Source organism: Varanus komodoensis, unplaced genomic scaffold, assembly GCF_004798865.1.
Source record: "Varanus komodoensis strain SLA01 unplaced genomic scaffold, ASM479886v1 scaffold5, whole genome shotgun sequence".
Classification (NCBI taxonomy): Eukaryota; Metazoa; Chordata; class Lepidosauria; order Squamata; family Varanidae; genus Varanus; species Varanus komodoensis.
Window position 1 is genome coordinate 20,183,024 of NW_025336087.1, and position 19,872 is coordinate 20,202,895.

Genomic DNA, 19,872 nt, shown 5'->3' on the forward strand with positions numbered 1-19,872 from the left:
TGGGAAAGTGTGCAAACTACAGAACAAACTGTTATTTCTTATTATGGTTTCTGAAAACCAAGCACACTATGCTAAATGGCAGACAAGGCTTGCATAACATAACAAACCATCCTGCACAAGAAGCTAATATGGCTTGTTGTGTCATGCAAACCCATTAATTAGGTAGCCATCTTTCTTGCCTGTATAGCTGAAATAATTGCAAGATGTTGTCAGAGCAGGCATGATAAGCATTGTAAAACAATTTATGTAGTAATTAATTGATTAATATATAGCTAATTTTATGCGATGCATTCTCACCAAGGAAAGAGTGCTTGAAGCAGATCACAACTCACATACATAATGAAGTGGTCTCATGATAGAGGGATCTAAACACTGGGGCTCCACAAGAACTTGCATTGGGATCAGTGCTTTTTAATATGTTCATAAATGATGTGGAGATGGGAATGAGCACTGAAGTGGCCAGGCTTGTTGAAGACACCAAATTATTTAGGGCAACTAAACTAAAACAGGGTTTGTGATAAACTCTGAAAGGATCTCTCTAAACCGAGGGTATGTGTATAAAAATGACATGTGCAATTCAGTTTAAGCAACTGTAAAATCTATGAATGTTGGGGCAAAAAATAGTAACTTCATGTATATGTTGGGACTAACGTGAGTTCACTGATTGATGTGCATAGAAACCAGTCACTGTGCGTGCCTCTCCTCATGCTTCATGGAGAATGTGCATATAATCTCTCCATGAAGAGGATTATGGGCACATTCTGTAGCTATTATATATCACTTCTAACATACCTTGGAGAATGTGCATTTCTCAAATGCGTTTTCACATCCTTCAGCATTGTGCATTGTACTTAATTAAATAGTAAGAACACAAATCTGTACAAATCTACTCTGAAATAAACCCCACTGAATTCAATGGGACTTGCTTCCAATGCAGTGAATAGAAGATTGCATCCTCAATCCGAGAGTAAGCCCAACTGAAACTAATAGAATTGCTTCTGGGTAGACTTGTACAGGATTCCACTGTAATACTTTCATTTCATTTCATTTTTACACTGCCCAGTAACCAAAGCTCTCTGGGCAGTTTACAAAGATAACGATTACCTCTTTAAAAATGCACTATAAGAAGCGTACAGACATACAAATACAACATGCACATATCTCTAAAACAATTCTTACGCTATCAAGAACAAGAAAAGAATCCAGGACCCAACTGAAAATGCTTCATATGCTACTGAATGCCTGAGAGAAGAGGAAGTTCTCAATCTGACATCAAAAAGATGATGGTGTTGGAGTCAGACGGGTCATTCCATGATTGGGGATCTACTTGCCGAAGGTCCTCTCCCTCTGGGTCACCTTCTGAGCCTCTCTTGGAGGAGGTACCTGAAGGAGGGCCTTAGATGATGCATGTACTAAGCATCCAGGTGTTCATGCTGGGAGAAGTGCTCCATCAGGCATTGTGGCCCCATGCCTTGTAAGGCAACACAGGTCAAAAGCAGCACCTTGAATCAGACTCGGAAGCATGCAGGCAGGCAGTATAGGTAAGACAGGATCGGGGTTCTGTGTTCAGACTTTCCCATGCCTGTTATCTGTCTGGCTGCAACCTGAACAGGTTACCCTGGCTGGCTGGGTCTTGCTGGCAGTTGGAAGATTTTTTTCCTGCCTAAATATATGCATTGTGGCATTAAAGGTTTAAAACAGTGCCTTGAAGTTAGCTCAGAAATAGGCAAGTAGGGTCAAAGGGAATTCATGGTGTCTGCTGATTGTTTCCACCTCTACTGCTGCCTTTGATATTTCTGGACCATCTCCAAAGCCAATCCCACCTCTACCACAATATAGCAGCAAAGTCTACATGGTCACATGGTACTCAAAGTTGCTGGCTGAACCAGCCAAAGTGAGGAAATGTGTTCCTCACGTTTTCTGTCAGCTGGGTGTCCAAAAACCATACTGGGTCCATGTTGCCTTTCCTAACTGAAAAAACTGAGATCACCATATACAGCCGTATGTGTTTGTTGCGTGTGCACTTACTGCTCCTTTTACTCAGCGCACTGTTTTATTAACTCAGCAAACCCTGAAAGGCTGTGACTTGCTGAAACTAGCCAGGGCCAGATGCCTTTGTTCACAGAGTTCTGGTGTTTTAGAGAAATTCTACAACAGCTGGAAGGTGAGAGGAGAACCCTTTTCCCATATTGCTTTCCCAATGGAAAGTCCGACCAATTCTAACCCCCCAAAACTGTTGTAGGACAGCAAGAGAGCAAATCAAACATAATGGGTACTTTGGCCCATAATGAGTTTCACAGCTAAGCAGGATCTGGGCTGGTGATTTCCACATCCAAATCCAACTATAAAACAGCATTGTTGGTTTAGTGGCGGCAGCAGCAAAGTAATTTACAATGAATTTCTAACAGTCAAAAGCAAGTGACATTATTCTGAATATAGCTGAAATATGAGCAAAGGTTACATTTATTTATTATTAAAACACCCCACTTTTAACTGCAGGAGCTCAGGAGGCTAGCAGCAGTAAGTTAAAACAATAAGTAAAATAATAATCCACTAAAGGCTTTTATAAAACAGTAGGAGAGTGGGGAAAGTGGGAGAGAGTACAAATAGCTGTCGAGAATCATTTCACTAGTTTTTTTAAAAGAACAAAATTGACACTTCAGTAAAGGAGCAATCAGATATGGCCCAAAAGCCATCCTTAAAAAGGAGACGTCTTAAAGAAGGCTTGGAGAGAGGCTAAGGCATTCCTCCCTTGCACATGATTCTTCCTAGCTGTGGAAGAGGTTCCCTTCTAGGTCCCAACAAAATCTATCACTCTGTAGGACAATGGTGCATTCAGGCGGGCCTCTCTTGATTTTCGCAATGAGCAGGCAGGGTTGCAGGGGGAAAGGCGGTCCTTCTGCGATCCTTGTCTTCAAACGTCTTCAAACGTCAGCGGGCAGTGTTGCGGCTGTAAAACTTACTGCTCCTTCTACACCGCTTTGATCTCTCCATAAACTCTTTGGTCGTTAGCTGTCCTATTACAGAGTCCATGATAGATACACATGGAAATTAGGCCACAGCTCGCTTCCAGTTACAGAGTTCACATTTTCGATGTTTGTAGTTCTAGCAATTAGTTATTAGACAAAGAAAGGTACCTTGGCAAGAACAGAAGTGCATCAGTTCACCAAGAACAGTTTGTGTGACCAGCTACCTGCCCTGAGGGAGCAGGGAAGTGTCGTTACAATAAATTCTTAGGGCATGAACCTGTGGTCTCCTAACTGTGTGGAGTGCAGAGAGCAGAAAGTCAAGGGTTATTTGGAGTCCCAGCTCCTAGATCCCGTGATCTCGGAGCTGGGATTCTGCAAGCGGAACCCCCACTGGGCCACCTTTTCAGCCAACATGGAAAGAACTGTACTGACTCCCTCCCACCAAAGTGCCTCAAAGGGGGGGGGGATACAGGTGTGCCAGGGAGTGGGGAGAGGAGAAGGCTGGGCCAAAGACTTGCACTGGTTCCTGTAGACATCCCAGTATCCTCTCCTTCCCCACCTCAGTATTTTCCCTAGATAGCTGAAAACATCTAGTTAAAAATCAAGGCATGATGGACCACAAAAACAGAGTCATGGCTTCTGCACCTCCTGTGGGGCACAGGAGCCACATAAGTCTCTGAGTTCAGAGGTCTCATGGGTGCTGGCCATAGGATTGTGCCCTCGATTGTGCCCTTCGATGTTTGGTGTGGTGCAGTGACTGAAGTGTTGGACAGAGAATCAGGAGCTGCGAGTTCCAGTCCCCACTCAGCCCTAAAACTCACCAGGCAACTTTGGAACAGTGACTGACTCTCAGCCTAGCCTGCCTCACAGGGTGGTTGTTGTGAGGATGGAATAGAGAGGAGGGAAACCTTGTAAACTTTCTTGGGTTGCTTCCAAGAGGAAGAAAGGCAGGCTAGAAATGTAATGTAAAAAATTACTGTTTGGGCAGAAAAAGTCTGACAGCTCCTGGCATTCTGCAGCCATTTATGCTAGGAATGAATGCTGGATGCTGCAGGACCTTTTCTGGCAAATTATACACAGGATTCCTCTTAAAAGATTAATGGTCAGAAAGCAAGTGCTTTTCATGGAAAAATGTCTTCCATGCGAAGAGGTATTTTTAGGGTGACATGATATAGTCTTAGCTTCTCTGGCTCTGGGAACATTGTAAGTTAAATAGTTTTGATGTTGCTTTGGCAGCGTGTACATTGGTAGGGCCAGAATGTTAGAGGTAGACTTTTGCATCCTATAAATTCGCAGCATTTATATCCTGGTTGAGGAAATCTGTACCCCGGCTGGGAGGATGATGTGTGCTGTGACACCAGGGCTCTCAGAGATGGAGCCCCAGCACTTTTGATTGGCAGGGATGCCATGTTGCCTGCCATCCCTCCAGCTTCCCTCTTGCCCTGCCCTTCGCTGCAATCCTCATAGTAGCTGGGAAAGTGCATTTGATGGAAATGTGGTGATTTCATTGTTGCAATGCAAAGTATTTGGGGGCCACTGGGTTTTGAATGATAATTAGCATGACGAGAGGCCAGCGACTAGTGGAGATTAAAACTGCTAGAACTGTTTTGATATGGGAGAACAACTGCCTCAATTTCGGGACTCTCCTTGAGTGTGTGGCTACAGAGACTCATGGCAAGAGCCACATTTCCAAAGTGACCCACTGTTCTCACTGCTTTTGTCAAGATGCCGGCAGACTGGGAGAGGGCATCTCTGAGGTCACCCAGCCAGGCCAGTGCTGTCTTTAAGCCGAGCCCACAGAACGGCAGTGCCTACACAACTCCTGGAGGGTTCAGTAACAGTTCCTTGGTGGCTGATGAAGAATCACAAGAGTTTGATGATCTAATATTTGCTTTAAAAACTGGTGAGTGCATGTTTTCTTCTTCTCAAAGGACAACGTGTAATGCTTTGAAATACAGCTATTTTTGCTAATGCATTCCGACTGGCAATTCAAATTAGATCAAAAATCTTTTTGCACCAACATTTATTTCCTAGAGTCAATATGATAATTATTTAAAACAGCTACAAATACAAATTGAATTCAAAAGCATTAAGCTTTTGTCTGCAGATATCAGGAAACAAAACTAGTCTGTAATGTTTAGGCCAAAATCCCATACACACTTATCTGGAGTAAGTCTCATTCAACTCAGTGGGGGTTACTTTGGAGTAAACATGTACCTCATTGCACTGTTAATGGATTTTCCCAAGTGCTTGACTTCCTCAAGCATGTAGGAAAGAAAGAAACCATATTCTTATAGAAGTATAATTCCTATGATACTGTTTCACACCTATACCACATATATCACACATATACCAAGATACTATATATCTTAAAGAAATGTCCTTTGGCTCCTGCCTGTATGCATTTGTGTGGCAGAAGTATGTGCACCAGAAGGTTCCCAGGGCATATATGGAGAACAAGCTTGTGGTCTAAGAAACAAGTTGCATTGACTCTGGGAAAGCTGTACAGGCTTCAGGGACTTACAGCAGTAAAAGAGGCACATAACATGGAAGTCACAGTTGACTAGGAAAGCAGGCCAAGAAGCAAGGAACGGCCCTCATGCAAAGCACAGGAAGTGGCCTGTGCTTCAGGCAGAAAGAGACCGTTATATAAGGGTAAGGAGGGACCAGAGGGCAGAAATAAGGAAGTTGCGACTGGGGCTGTTTGGATATGCAGGAGGCACATAGCCAGCAAAGGTGAAATGATTGTTAGAGGAGCAAATATACTACAAACACCTAAAAAGACTCAAACTCATCAAGTGTTTGCAACTACAGATATACCATCATTGCAGTGTGTGTCATTGCAACAATCGTGATACTGTCAAAAGAGCTGTTTAACTGGGCACATGTGAGCCTAGGCCGCCCTTCCCCAACCTGGCATTCTGCTGCTAAATTGGACTACAACTCCCATCATCCCCATACTGGTGGTGGAGGAGGGGGGCTTTTGTCCAACATAGCTGGAGCTCCCTAGGTTGGGGAAGGCTGGCATAGGGTCTGGGCTCAGCATGAAAGGTCCTTGTTCAGATGGTGAGATCAGATCCTGAACAACCTGTGCCGAGTGCTGGAACGCACTCCCTGGCCCATTCAGGCAGCAGGTGGTGCTACAGGGGCCCTGTCAACCGCAGGCCAAGCCGCCAGTCAGCACGCTTTTTGTTTAGAACTTCAGCTCAAACGGGAAGCAAAGTCTGCTTCAGATCCCAGGGTTTCCTTTTGTGACTGCAAGATGGGCAGAGCTGATAAAGAAGCTGAGCTACTGCTATTAGCAAGGGAACATGAAAGGAAAACTTCGCCATTATTGTAGGAAATGTGTGGGCACAGTTTTCTCAGAACGCACATTCCCAGTGTGAAATCATGTACAAGCTTTGGTTTGAGAACAAGCTGGCCATATGAACTCTTACCCTTCTGTGGTAAACACTTCTAGTCTAGTCTTAGCAGCCTGTCTGTGCACAGATAATTGCTTCACAGAGAGATATTCAAACATAATACAATTATCACAATCTAAAGATTTAATTTCTGACCAAACAGGGATTTTCTAAATAAAGAGATATCTTGTTATGTTGAAGAGCCCGTAGAAGCAGCAACTTCAGTAGCATCATAACCTTGCTTAACAGAAAGATTTAAAATGTGCAATTCAGGCTGTTGAGTGAATCTTGTGTTGCATTTTTTAATGGTGGCTAGCAATTCTGGGCATTTCACAGCAGGACATTTCTTCAGTTCCCTAGCCCCATCTTGGACCTTTTCTGCACCATTGTTTTATATACCAGTTCAGTCTCTGCAGAATGAATTTTCCCTTTTATGCGGAAAAGGGCAAGTATGGACTAAGATACCCCAGTATTTGTCAAGTACTGTACTTCGATTGTAGAGCTGGATTGACTAAAAGGATACAAAATGCCGCAGAATCTGAAGTCCACAGATTTGTGGAAGACCTAAAAATATGGCTTACAAAAGTCAGGTAGCCACAGATGGTAAATAACACAGAAAGCATTTAAGCTATGCTCAGTTCAAGATTTGTCTTTTCCTCAAGATGTTTCAACAGATTATTTCATTCTCTCCCCTTCAGGGAACAGAGTCACTCTCTTATTTAGAAGTTACTGGAGGAGAATAGCTGAACACTATCACTATCATTCCCTAAAAGTTAAAAAGACAAAAGGAAAAAGATGAGTAAATATGGGCAGCAAATGGGCTTGAATAAAGTGAATTCTAACATGCCAAATTCACCCTCTGATTGGCATTCCATAATGTATTTGTTAAGTGAGAAACTGGCAACAATGGTTTTCTGTAGCCATAGAATAGCCAAACCTCAGTGAGCAAGATTGGCTGATGATACAAATCATTTGAAATCCATGAATCTGCAACTGGAATCATGTTGCCAGCCCATTGGCCACTGGTCATGTATAACTGGATATGCTGGAAACTCATTTCTGGCATTAATTCCTTTTGAGATCACCATGTTGAATTATGCTTGTATGCATTTCTAAATCAGCAGGACATTCAAGTCTTGAAACAGGGTTTGGGCAACTTTTTAATTCTTTGTTTACTTTCCCTAGAACCAGAGCACAGCGTGTTCTCTGTCTGTGCCACTTGCAGAAGAAATTAGATGGAGAGGAAGAGAGGAGAGAAAGCAGGACTCTTCTGTCTTCTTTTTAATTATGAACAAGTGAAACCTCATTGAAGCTGTTTATGCCACCTGCCACTTGAAATGCATCTCTGTAGAGAAAATTCAGTGGCACACTGACAAACTAGTCTTATCTTGATGTAATGCTAGTGAAAGTAATCCTTCAGCCAGTACAGGCTGAGGCTAAGCTCCCTATTGCTCTGAGGGAACACGGATGGTATCCTACAGAGGCAATTGCTTCTGAAGGACTAGTTCCCTGTGCAGGCATTTTCTTTGCAAGTCAAAACTCTGGAAGGGCAGGGAATGAAAGGAGCTCAGGAAGGTGCAGAAGAAGTGACTGGAATTCCTCTTCCTATCCTGTGCATGGCATGTACATTCAATGCTTTCTGCTCATAAAAGGCAACAGGGTTCTACAGAGTGTGACCTGAGGGACTCTTAGTGGAAGGAGGATAACAGGATGAGCAAAGAAATACAGGAAAATAGAACTGCTTCCCCTTGTCAAAACCAATTAAAAAATGGCCGCCTAAGGGAAGCAAAAAGGCAATATTGCTGAAGAGCAGAGCCTCCTCTGTAAAAAACACATAAGCTTGTGTGTCATATATAAGTGCAGTTTATGGATACAGAAGTCCAAAGTGGGCAGAAAGATGAGGAGGAGAAAAAGAAGATCCCAAAGTGCACTAGAAAGAATGACTTTATTAAGGTGTAAGATGTTTGGGGCAAACTGTACTTCTGGAGATTTATTACTCTTGCATACAGAGTTGGGTTTACTATGTCTTGATGAGTTTGTCCCTGCAGTTCAAAATGCATTGGGCCTTCAGCAGTCCCAAGGCCACCCCTTAGTTCTCTTTTTTGTACAAAACTCCAGACCAAAAAGAGAGGATATATTTATACTGGGAACAGGAAATCTGATGTCAAGATAAAGACATACACAAGCTTGCTATTTCCAGGACATGCTGCTGCTTTTGTTCCACATGCCACCTCTAAGCATGTCTTGCTTTCTGTGTTGCAGGTGCAGGCCTCACTCTTGGTGACACTGAGTCCTGTCTTGGCAGCCAGGATGGAGGCACCATGGCTAATTCTCAGATTGTTGAGCTTAGAAGAATACCCATTGCAGACACTCACCTCTAGGACCCCCATCTTGTTTTTCCTTCTCTTTATTCCAGTCTCCAAGTTTTAGATCTGTATTTTCCTTTTGCACTAAAAAAACTACCCACTACATACAGCTGTGTAGTAGAATGCTGTGAACTATAGCTTGGCAATTAACAAGAAGGATTGTTGTTTGTTTGTTTGTTTTGTAAATGAGGAAGGACACCTTGTAAAGTCATTCGGCAAGCAACTGGCTCAGATTTGAACCCATTAATATAGATGCACATATTCCATCAGGTGTAGGCTTTAAAAAAATAACCCAAACGTGTATGACTGTTTTAATAAAGTCTGATAGAGTTGATCTAATGGAGATTTTGTGTATTTGTTCTTGCGGCTAGCCAGTATTCAGAATTATGCCATTTGTAGAACTGCCAATTATTTTAATTCTACAGATCAGTTTCAACATGTGCTACCTTACTTTTTCTTCACAAAACAGTGTCATTTCTCTTCCCTCATAAGGTACATGATAATCTTACCTGGCATAATTTGTATGGGGAGGAAATCAGGCCATGGGCAAATGATAAGAAAATGTTTACTATACAGGCTATGTTTAGTAGTTTAGTGTTTAGTTTAGTTTTAGTTTAGTTTAGTTTAGTGTTTAGTTTAGTTGTTTAGTTTAGTTTAAAGAAACCTATTGCTTAATGTCAAAGCTCTGACATATCATAGAATCATAGAATAGTAGAGTTGGAAGGGGCCAAGAAGGCCATTGAGTCCAACTCGCAGCTGTTGCAGGACACCACGTTACACCATCCCACACAGATGGCTGTCCAGTTTCTTTTTGAATGTCTCTAGTGTGACCCTGCTTGGATTGGCTTGCAGCTGTGGAAGAAATACAGATCCTTTTTCATGCCATTTCACAAAAAATTGTTACCTGGGCAGAAGAGGCAGGGGGAGGGAGGGGGAAGGGAGGGAGGGACAAACACTCTGTGAAGGGGACAACAGGTGGGGTCATGCTCTCTGGCTCGGCATCACAGCCATATTCTCACTGTCCCTGCCTTTGCCTTCCGTGCCAAAGGATGGCTTGGTCTGAAGCCAGGATTCTGCTATACATACACGAGATTGCCAAATAATTTAGAAACCAAGTCGCACCATTCCTAATTGCATGGGGGGTCTTTATCCTATCTAAATGGGAAGCCTGGAGGAAGTTGCCTGTAACATGGGCTTCCTGTCTGTTTTCAGCCCTGTTGGACAAAGCAGGAGTTGCATCAGGACCTTGGATAGCTCAGCGCAGCACATGCCAGCTGAGGTATTACTCTAGAAGGAGCTGTTGTCCCAGCAAAGGATTGCAGTCAACAGAGGAACAGGCAGGTCTCAGTGCTTCAGTGGCTCCACTCCTGTTGGATGCTGACTGCACTTCCTGAAAGGACCACTGTCAATTCCTGTGGGCTCTTGCTCCTCCAGGGCTAAGGAACCCAGTCATCTGCAGGGGAACCAGGTTCAGAGTTGGCTGATTAGAGAGTTCTGCTGGGAGAGTCATGCCCACATTTCACAGGCTGCTGATTGGATGCTCCTGACTTCTCAATTATTCTATTATGTATTTATGTATTTGTGTTATTTCTATACTACAGCTAAAGCTGTCTGGGCAGTTCACAACAACACATTCAATGGAATATAAAATGCAGGTAATAATAAAAGTATTACTGAAACATGGTTTTCCTGTCTATATAGCAGCATAACAAGGCTACCAGTCAGAGATGGTAGAAGGTACTCCATGTCACTGAAAACACTTGAGGCTCAAGTGACAAAGATGGAGTGCAACCCTATCCAGAATAAATTGAGCATTCTCCATCTAGTCAGGGAAACCAGCCACCAACAGCATCTCTGTATTGTCTGGGCTGAGCTTTATTATCCCTCAGCCAATCCACTGCCACAGTCAGGCAGCAGTTTAGTAACATAGAAACATAAAAACAGAGCGAGTCAGAAGGGACCTCCTGGGCCATCTAGTCTGACCCCCAGCTACAGCTGTCTCCGCTCATGGCATGCCCACCATGTGCATGTCCAGTGTATCTTTGAACACCTCACCGATGGGGCCTCAATGACCTACCATGGAAGCCCATTCCATACCCTCGGGGTCCTAACTGTCAGGAAGTGCTTCCTGGCATCTAAATGGAACCTTGAACCTTAGTACATCCATTCCATTCTGTTCCTTTCCATTCCTATGCTGCCCCATAACCCAAAGGTTCTCCGGGTGGCTTACAAATGCTAAAACAGCATAAAAACATACACAGAATACAATAAAAATAATAATCAGATAAAATAGATAAAGGAATCATAGATAACATCACATAACCTAACTTTGCTTTTTTTAAATTATTGACTTCCGCAATATTCTTCACTTATACTTCAAATCCAGCCTAGCTGGTTAGCATTAACTTAACAAAGGCTTTCAGTTAGAAAGCCATTGCCCAGATTTGCTAGGAAGCGGGCGGGGGGACCCATAGCCTCACCTTCTGAAAATGGAAAGAAGAAACAGCTGCATGTGTCTCCAATATATTTAAAGCACAATCTTATAGTTCCCCTGCGACATTTGGCTCCCCATAGGATTTTTCAAGCCTGAGCACTGAAGGCCTATGATCTTGGTGCCCAGAATCCAAAGTCCACATCCCTGCCCTGCCCTGCCCTGCCCTGCCCTCTTGCAGCTGGTTCAGACAAAACTGCAGCAGCTGCCTCACCCCACCTCTGCAGTCACAACTGGGCCTTGTGGGGGTGGGAAGGGGGTGTGTGGTCCAGATAAAATGCAGGGTGTGATTGCCACTGCCATGCCCCTCAACATGCCTTGGACGCTTGTAAGCCTCCATGCATAGAGTCTTACAAGCATCTGCTGCAGGGATAAGAGGATCACACTTTTAGAGGCATAAGAATACGACAATCTTGCAGTTAAATGGGCAGTCTCAGCTCTATGAAACACTACTACATAAGTTAAAGCCAGCATGTTGTTCTGCTGTGCCCAGGATGCTACCGAAAATGCTGACACAGAGTAGCACTCATGTAATAATGCTAAAGAACCAATGTACTGAGGCCATGCTCCTGGCCCATGCCATGGTGAAGAAGGAGATGGAGATAAGGCAGTTGTGCATGATCACTCCTACGTCAGAGGCTTTTGCACACCACTGCTGGAACGGCTGCATCTACATGACACTTTGCAATGGCACCTTTAGCCCCGTGGCAGTAGGTCAGAAAAGGAGGGAAGGGCCCCTGCCAGCTGGAACAGGTGGGCAGCTACAGATGGGACTTTGTGTCACAGTCAGTACGGTACTGGAAGTCCCTGGATGGTCATGTGAACCTGTAATGACATCCACTTGTCATTTGGAGGTCTGGCATTTGAAAATCCCTCTGCCACAGGGGAATGCTCTAATGACCTAAGCTGAAGTCTTGCACTGTGAAATCAGATTAGCTGAGTTAGTATTGGTCAACGCTTCTGTTGCTCGTCTGCCCACTGGAAGACCTTTGCACAAACCCTTGTACTCAATGGAAAATTTCAACATGATACAATTATCTAAGGTTTGCTCAACAGCTCAGCAGAAGCAGTACCGTCCCAGGTCTGCTGCCACATGAAATACTGCCACACGTACTCAGGGACATGACTTTAAAATGTAATTAAATCTGGGGCAGGATCTCTTCTTACTGGGAATTCTTAACGTTGACTGCATCGGTCTCTGCCACATGACCCAGCCGGGTGGGTTACGAGATCACTGGAGCTGTGCCTCTGGAGTAAGCCAGGGAGCTGCTGCCGCTGCCAACCAGACTGGCAGTTTTGCCCAGGGTTCAGCTGACTTTGTTGTGGTCTGCTTTTAATATATGTTACCTCCCTCAAGCTAGGATAAGTTGATTTTCTCTTAGCATGAAATTCCGGCTTTGCCTGAAAAGAGAAAGAGCAAGAAATGAGCTGCATTGGAGCACCTCACTGGACGGGCCTCTGGCACAGCAGGAAAAATTCTGCAGTGCATGATTTTTGGTGGTTCCATCCTTCGCTGATTGGAAAAATAAACAGAGCATGTTCACCTCCCCAGAATCTGAAGAGGGTGTGTGTAAAATACTGTAACTAGTGAATAATGATCTAAATATATGCATAGGATATCATTCAGAGAATGGCACAAAGCAGGAAATGACACTGCCATTAATGGAACAAGAAGTGCCTGTTTACACTGTAAACCATGGTAACTAATTTCAACTTGGTAATTTTGGCAAAGATTCAGAAATGTGCATGGATTGCAGGTCACTTACTCTGATGCATGGAGCCTTACGGTGCGATTTAGCTTTCTGTGAGGCATGTTTGGTGTGGGGAACAAGTCTAAACAGGAAGGTCAGAAAGCCATTCAATGCAGAAAGTACTGATTGTCATAACTGGTACATTCTGCACTGAATTGCCTTCTGACCTCATGGTTTACAATTCAACCACCACCACCACTGCTTTCAATGGAAGGGAAAATCGCAATGCTATGATTGGCATGATCCCTCCCCCAAATTCTAGGGACAAGTCTAGGGAAAATGGGTTTTGGGTGTTGCAGATTCAAAGCCTCTCTGGCCTTTTCCAGACACACATCATGGCATGTCCCTCTTTTTGTCCTTAATTAGAACACAGTCACCTGTCTCCAGCAGCTGCTTTTCTGTGGAAACAGTCGTCTGTAGCCCCATTAAGTTCAGTGTATGCCGTTCCCTGGCTTATGCCTGATGTCCCGATGCTTCACGGGAAGGCCTGAGGGTCACAGGCAGCTCCCAGTCCCCTCAAATGCAGCTCTCCGCCACTGGCTCTCACTCTGTGCATCAGCAGCTCTCTGGATTTGTGGTTTGTGGTTTTGATCTCAGCTACTTGAGGAAGCTTTGGAGGTGGGCAGACAGGCGGCCTTCTGCTCCTCAGCAGTGGTGGAGCTGAGGCCCTCCAGTGAGATGGGTGCAGAGTGCTGCCTCCTTGGTTTCTGGGCACCACCAACAGGGAAGTTTGGTGTCCAAGTTCATGACTGAAATGTGAGGAGAAAGTGGCAGTTGTCCTTGGTGTGAGCATCAAGGTCAGGAACAGTCAACCTCTTCAGATGGGGAGGATGGGCCCTGGGAGATGGGGTCTCCAGATATTGAGATGGGCGAGGTAGAGGGGCTTCTCTCAAGGCTGCTCTCTCCAAGTGCGCAGGCAGACTCTGAGAATAGCTGGGCTCTACAACTGCCGGGAGAAGGTATGGGACAGCAGCTCCAGGAACCAGCTGACTCTTGACACCATGTTGTGATGTCAGGAAGGAAGGTCTGACCAACTAGAGGGGCAGCACACTGAGAAGAGGCTTGCCTGCCCCCAGAAAGGTCCTCCCTGAGAGAGGGGACCCAGAGTTACTCAGAAGGAGGGTTCTCAGACGTAGTTGCTAGACTGGGTTCAACAAACTGCTCTGTGCATGCTCGGAGACTCTTTTTGTGGTGATTGTGCTTACCGGATGAAATTTGGAGAATAAAGAGCTTTTGCCAAAGAACAGTCATTGGCTTTGAAAATACAAAGGAAAACACTTAGCTCCTGACGTGAGATGCAGCAACTATTTTTTTAACAATAACCTTTGGGAATTGGTGTTGCTCGAAGAACTGGCAGCCACTGCAGAGGAACGCCTGGTGGATCTCGCATAAGCAAGACAGGCTGAATCCACACCTCCTTTCCCTGTCCTCACAGTGACCCCACCACTGGGATCTCCACCAGCAAGAGATTTGCAACAGGAAGGAAACTTCAGGCCGGAAATCCCATCTCTCTACCCTGCCCTCCCAGCTGAGCCTCCTGCCAACCGCTGTGCACAGGCTTGTACACATTTGTTTTTGCTCAGTGGCCAAGGCTGATGTTCAGCTTTTTAGGTGGAAGGGGACCTGAGCTCTCTTTTTGTGTCCTCGACTCTAGGAGGTTAATGCCGCACTGCCAGCATGCTGAGAGAAGAGCTTAGAGCTTGCAAAAGTTTTTAAATGGACTCTTGGAGGACTGTCCTACAACCTACCTCTCTCTGCTCTCATTGATGGACAACAGCCTGCTGTGCCCACTGGACTACTATGTGAAATTTACACGGGTTATTAAAGGATGATATTGGAATCTAATGTTATGCTATTGCTTGGTTTATACACTGAACACATGACATTAGTCAAATCTGTGGGCATTTCCCTGTTTATTTGGTTTCACAGTGGGGAATTTAGAGAGCATGTATTTATTATTTCATGGTTCATTAATCAAGTATGTACTATACAGGTTTTTAAAAATTGCTGGCAATGAAGCTCCATAGCCACGATCATTCATCATTTCAAATATTAGGGAATTACATGAGACTAATTGCTGCCCGAAGGTAATTAGGTAACTATGCAATGTAAGGCTACTTAACTCAAAACTTCCTCATTAAAAGTTTTCTCATGTACACACAGGCATTCATTATAAAGAGAAACATCTGTCTTCTTATATAAAGGCACGTGTTGCTGTAAAGGGGAAGAAATAGCACATTGCCCTCTAATCACGGTCCCCAACATCTTCTAGTAGCAAAAGACAGGGAGCACTTTGAAACCAGGTCAGTTTAGCCTACATTTCCTCATTAGTTGACATCAATTTATGATGTGAATGGATTAGGAATAGCCACAATTTCTGCGAAAGGGAAGGTAGCTGTTGTCTTTGTGCTGGAAGAAATGCTGGAAAGGTGCACGACGAGAGCTGTCAACACCTGCATTTCTAAGAGCATGGCAGCCCTGCCCAACCGTTAACTGAAACATAATGCCCAAGAGGTGCTCCCACAAACATGTTACAAACATAAACAGAGAATAATGACTGAAAAGCTTTGCCCGAGTAAGCCAAATGAACCATGAGGGGTAAACTGTGAAGCCAGAATGTGGGCTTCAATGCATTTAGGAACGAGAAATTGAAAACATTAATTTAAACTTCAAGGTGGATCAAGGAAGTATCAAGAATAGTCCTTCTGTTCTTTGGACTTCTTATAACCTCCTAGGAAAGGGGATGCTCAGGAATGGGGAAGGTGGAAACTTCCCAAGAACTGATCTTAGAACATTCCTTTGAACAGCTTCATCATCAAAAGAAGGGCACATGCTAGGCTTTGTATTTCAGATTCAAGTCAAAGTTCTATATTCCTTTTTATATAGAACGCTCTTCCGAAACTCCTCTGATGCGCAGTGGTGGTGTTCCTCAGGAGAGAATAAACTAGCTATGACAGCAGTCAAGACGCAGCACTTAATGAATGATTGACAGAAGTTTTGCTGTGCTGGACTGCAGAACTACAGATACAGCAATTTACTTATAAAAAGTGAAAACATGACATAAGAGATGTGTCAATGACATGCTCAAAGTATTATGTGGAACATCTCTCTTGGAACTGCACAACTTCAGAATGCATCTCGGGGGTGGGTGAAGATTTCATGACTGAATGTTCATTTGTTTTGGTTTTGGTTTTTTTAAAGTAATAATCCCAATTTATAGGAAATCCCCATGTTGACAACAAAGCTTTTTATTCCAAGTTGCTCCTAGTAGGAACCCATTAAAATGAAGCAAACTGAAGTTTGATCAACATGAGATACAAGACAAGGGCTCTATCCTATCCTATACCTACTTGTTCAGTTTGCTATCCAGCCAAAATTTTACAAGCCCAACTAGTATTTCATCCTCTTAACTGACCTGCTGGCAGACAGCACATCAAGTATATTAACAGAATCTTTTTTCCTGTCATACAGTATGCACAAAGCCATTATGGAAGGAGATTGCGGCTACATTTGCCCTGCATTTAGCACATAGGTTGTGCATGAAATGCTTGCACACGGTGTGTGTCTGTAGAGACCCCCTAAAAGAAGGCAGCCGCCACTGTGCCGTGTGTGTGGTCTCCCAGCTGCCAAGCAGAGGTGCAGTCAGCTGCAAAGGCATTGAAGACCTCTGCCTCCTAGTTTTGCATGCCTGCGTCCTTGCTCTGGGCCAGGGCAGCCCAATAGGTTCTTCCACCTGAGACAGACCAGCAAATGTTCCTGCTCTGCCTGCCTTGGAAGAACCTGCCCTGACAACTCCCCATACATCGTCACCTGCTGACAAGTGAGCTATGTGATGGTTGCTTATAAACAGCCTTTGGAGGTGCCACGCTTCCAGAATAAACAGGAAACAATACAGGTCCTGCTAGTGCAGGTGTGCAAAGTTGAGGAAGTCCTCTGAGCTCTGCCCTGGAGGCAACCTCAGAGACAGAGCCACAGTTCTTGCCTGACCTGCTAACCCAGTGCAGATGCCTTTGACCTGATCCCGGCATGGACGGTCTCTGCTTCTTTGTCTTATCTGCTGTATTGGCATCTCCCTCCTGTCTCATTCCCCGTGGTGCTACCATCTATTGTGGAGCATTTCATTTGGCTCTCTTACATTTTTTAAAATCTCTCTTTCTTCCCATCTGAAATCAGAAGGACTTGGCAGATTTTGGCAAATGCTCATTAAGACTGGACTATTATAAAATGTTCACCCATCCTTAATTATAGTTGATGACTTGAAGGAGGATTCTTTGTCCCTGTAAGCTGCCACATTGCAGAAAAAGGCATCCAGTTCTAACTGGTCCAGCCCTTGCAATGGTGGTTTTGGCTCCTCCAGATTTAGGGGCCACATAGCCAGTGACACATGGAAAGAAAGACGCAGAATCCTGTTCTGCAAGTAGTGCCCTTTGTTTGGCAGAAGGACAGCTCTGGAGCCAACCCTCCATTTTATCTAATATAGTGTTCAGCATTTGAGGAGAAACATTGCATAAGAAATCCAGATTAGTCACATCATCTTCAAAAGACTTCTCCAGGCACATCATTAATTTGCAAAGCAACCACTGTGCCCAGGGACACCTTGACATGGATTACCATAACAGATAACGTACTGTAAGCCTGCGCCTCCAAGATATTGCTGATTTCGTACATTTGTGTCCTTCTTTTCTTCTCTCGTGCAGCTCAGAGCAGCTTCCATGGGGCTTCCACATAGTTTCCCATCCAGGTACTGACCAGATGAAGACTTGCTGAATGACAGCACAATGATTGTCTTTTATGTCTGCACCAGCACAGGTATGAGACCTATCGCTGAGCTGTCACATCCAAATAGCCATTTCCACTGCTGCAGGACTCACTTCAGGATGCTTGTCCAGATGGCTATTGCAGGCCATTACCCTGCCGACAAAAGTTTGTCCAGTCAAGATATGGTTTTCCCAGTTGTAATGTATGGCTGTGAGAGTTGAACCATAAGGCTGAGCGTCGAAGGATTGAGGCCTTTGAATTGTGGTGCTGGAGGAGACTCCTGCGAGTCCCCTGGACAGCAAGGTGATCAAACCAGTCAGGCCTGAAGGAAATCTGACTGCTCTTTAGAAGGTGAGGTGCTGAAGGTGAAGCTCAAATCCTTTGGCCACCTAATGAGAAGGAAGGATTCATTGGAAAACACCCTGATGCTGAGAACGATTGAAGGCAAAAGGAGAAGGGGATGGCAGAGTTTGACATGGCTGGATGGGGTCACTGGGGAGGTGGGTGTGGGCTTGGATGGACTCTGGTGGATAGTGGAGGACAGGAGAACCTGGAAGAATGTTGACCATGGGTTCATAAAGAATTGGACACAAATTTGCGACTGAACAACAACAAGCAGAAGATAAACTGCAGGAAGAAAGGGAGGGAAGGAGGTGGGATAGCAGTATGGGAACTGGCAAGCCTGAGCCCCTGCCTTCTTCCCTCCACCCCCTGGCATGTCCCCTTTTCTCCCCTCCAAGGCACACTGTAACCTTGGGCACATGTGCCACTTTTCCATGCTGGCTATGCAGGCAGTGGGTGGGCTCATTCTTCAGACTCCCAACTCCAGAATGGCTGTACCTCAGAGCTGGACCTCCAAATAAACCAGACACTGTCGGGATTATGCAACAGAATTGGTAATTTCTGCTCCCAATTCAGTCAAGGTTTCCTTTAGTGTAAGTGTTAGGCATATTAGAAATGTAATGAACAAATATAATCAACAAATTTCTACAAAATCAAAAAAAAGGAACCCAAATAAAGAAAGTACCAATAACCTGATCATTCCTCAAATATAAGGTTGAAATCCTACATATAATTATCAGGAATGGAAGCCTGTTGGATTTAGATATTTAAAATCGAACTGTAAAAGAAAACCCCATCTACATTTTTGACATTTGGCTGAGTTGTAGGAAGCTATAAATACAGCCAGTGTACCAGACAAATTGACCTATAGGTGGCACTCTCACCTGAGAGTGGCGGTAAGCTGTTTGTGTGTCTCTCCCTCCTGTAAAGGTAGCAGCAAAACATTTTCCCCAATTTTGTTAGATTGCTTTTCAGAAAACAGCTTGCCTTCTAGGAAAAAGAAAATCCACAAGGAAAGGCTGAGCTTCTAATATAAATCTTACTGAAATGACTGTCCCACAGCCAGAAAAAAGTATATCAACACCTACACACAGACGTAAACTCTGAAGCCACAGTTTAATAAAAGGAGAGGTTTTTCAGCGCTTCATGTATGGCTTTAGCGTGCTTCTTCACAAAGTCGCTCAAAATCCTGCCTGTAATCCCCTGATAACAATGGGCTGGGAATTGTACAATTGTACATTCATCAGCAAATGTTGACCTCTGGGAAAGGGCAGTTTAGCCTGAATAAACTCTCGCTGTGCAGTTAAGCTCTTGAAACACACACAAGAAACCAAAGTAAAAGGCACCAAGGGAGTTTGAAAAACTGGATTAGGGTAAATTCCTGGTAAGCAAATGATTTTCAAAATGTAGATTGCTAACCTGATGGACTGCCCTCATTTGTGAAGAAAGAAGAGCATGGCTTGGCTTCAGTTCAGGCCTGACAGCTTCCTGTTTGACGTCAGCATCATGAGCAACATACTCTGCAGGAATCTGGAAGTGGAAAGTGAAGGTAGTGCAAAATACAGCAGCCAGATGTTCTTGCTGGTGTTTGCTTTTCTGATCACATGACTCCAGCTCGGTTTAAGGCACCGTGACATCCTCATGCTCTGGCAGGGAGCTGTGCCCCACGTCCAAGTTCAAGGGAGGTAGTTAAGTGGACAGTCCAGAGCCCCAGGAAGCCGCTACTGCTGAAAGCACCATTTCAGCATTTGCACTGGCGATTCTGAGCAGAAGCCTCCTTTTCCAGACTCTCCC

At 44.4% G+C, this 19,872-nt stretch overlaps 1 protein-coding gene across 1 annotated transcript in view; it reads left to right on the forward strand.

The window, feature by feature from the left end:
• Positions 1 to 9,064, forward strand: part of ADGRV1 (adhesion G protein-coupled receptor V1) — a 307,411-nt gene extending 298,347 nt beyond the window's left edge. The window contains exons 89-90 of the mRNA XM_044446125.1: positions 4,695 to 4,872; positions 8,633 to 9,064. Coding sequence (XP_044302060.1) covers positions 4,695 to 4,872; positions 8,633 to 8,751 — 297 coding nt within the window. The 3' untranslated portion in view covers positions 8,752 to 9,064. The remainder of the gene's footprint in view (positions 1 to 4,694; positions 4,873 to 8,632) is intronic.
• The last annotated feature ends 10,808 nt before the right edge of the window (positions 9,065 to 19,872 follow it).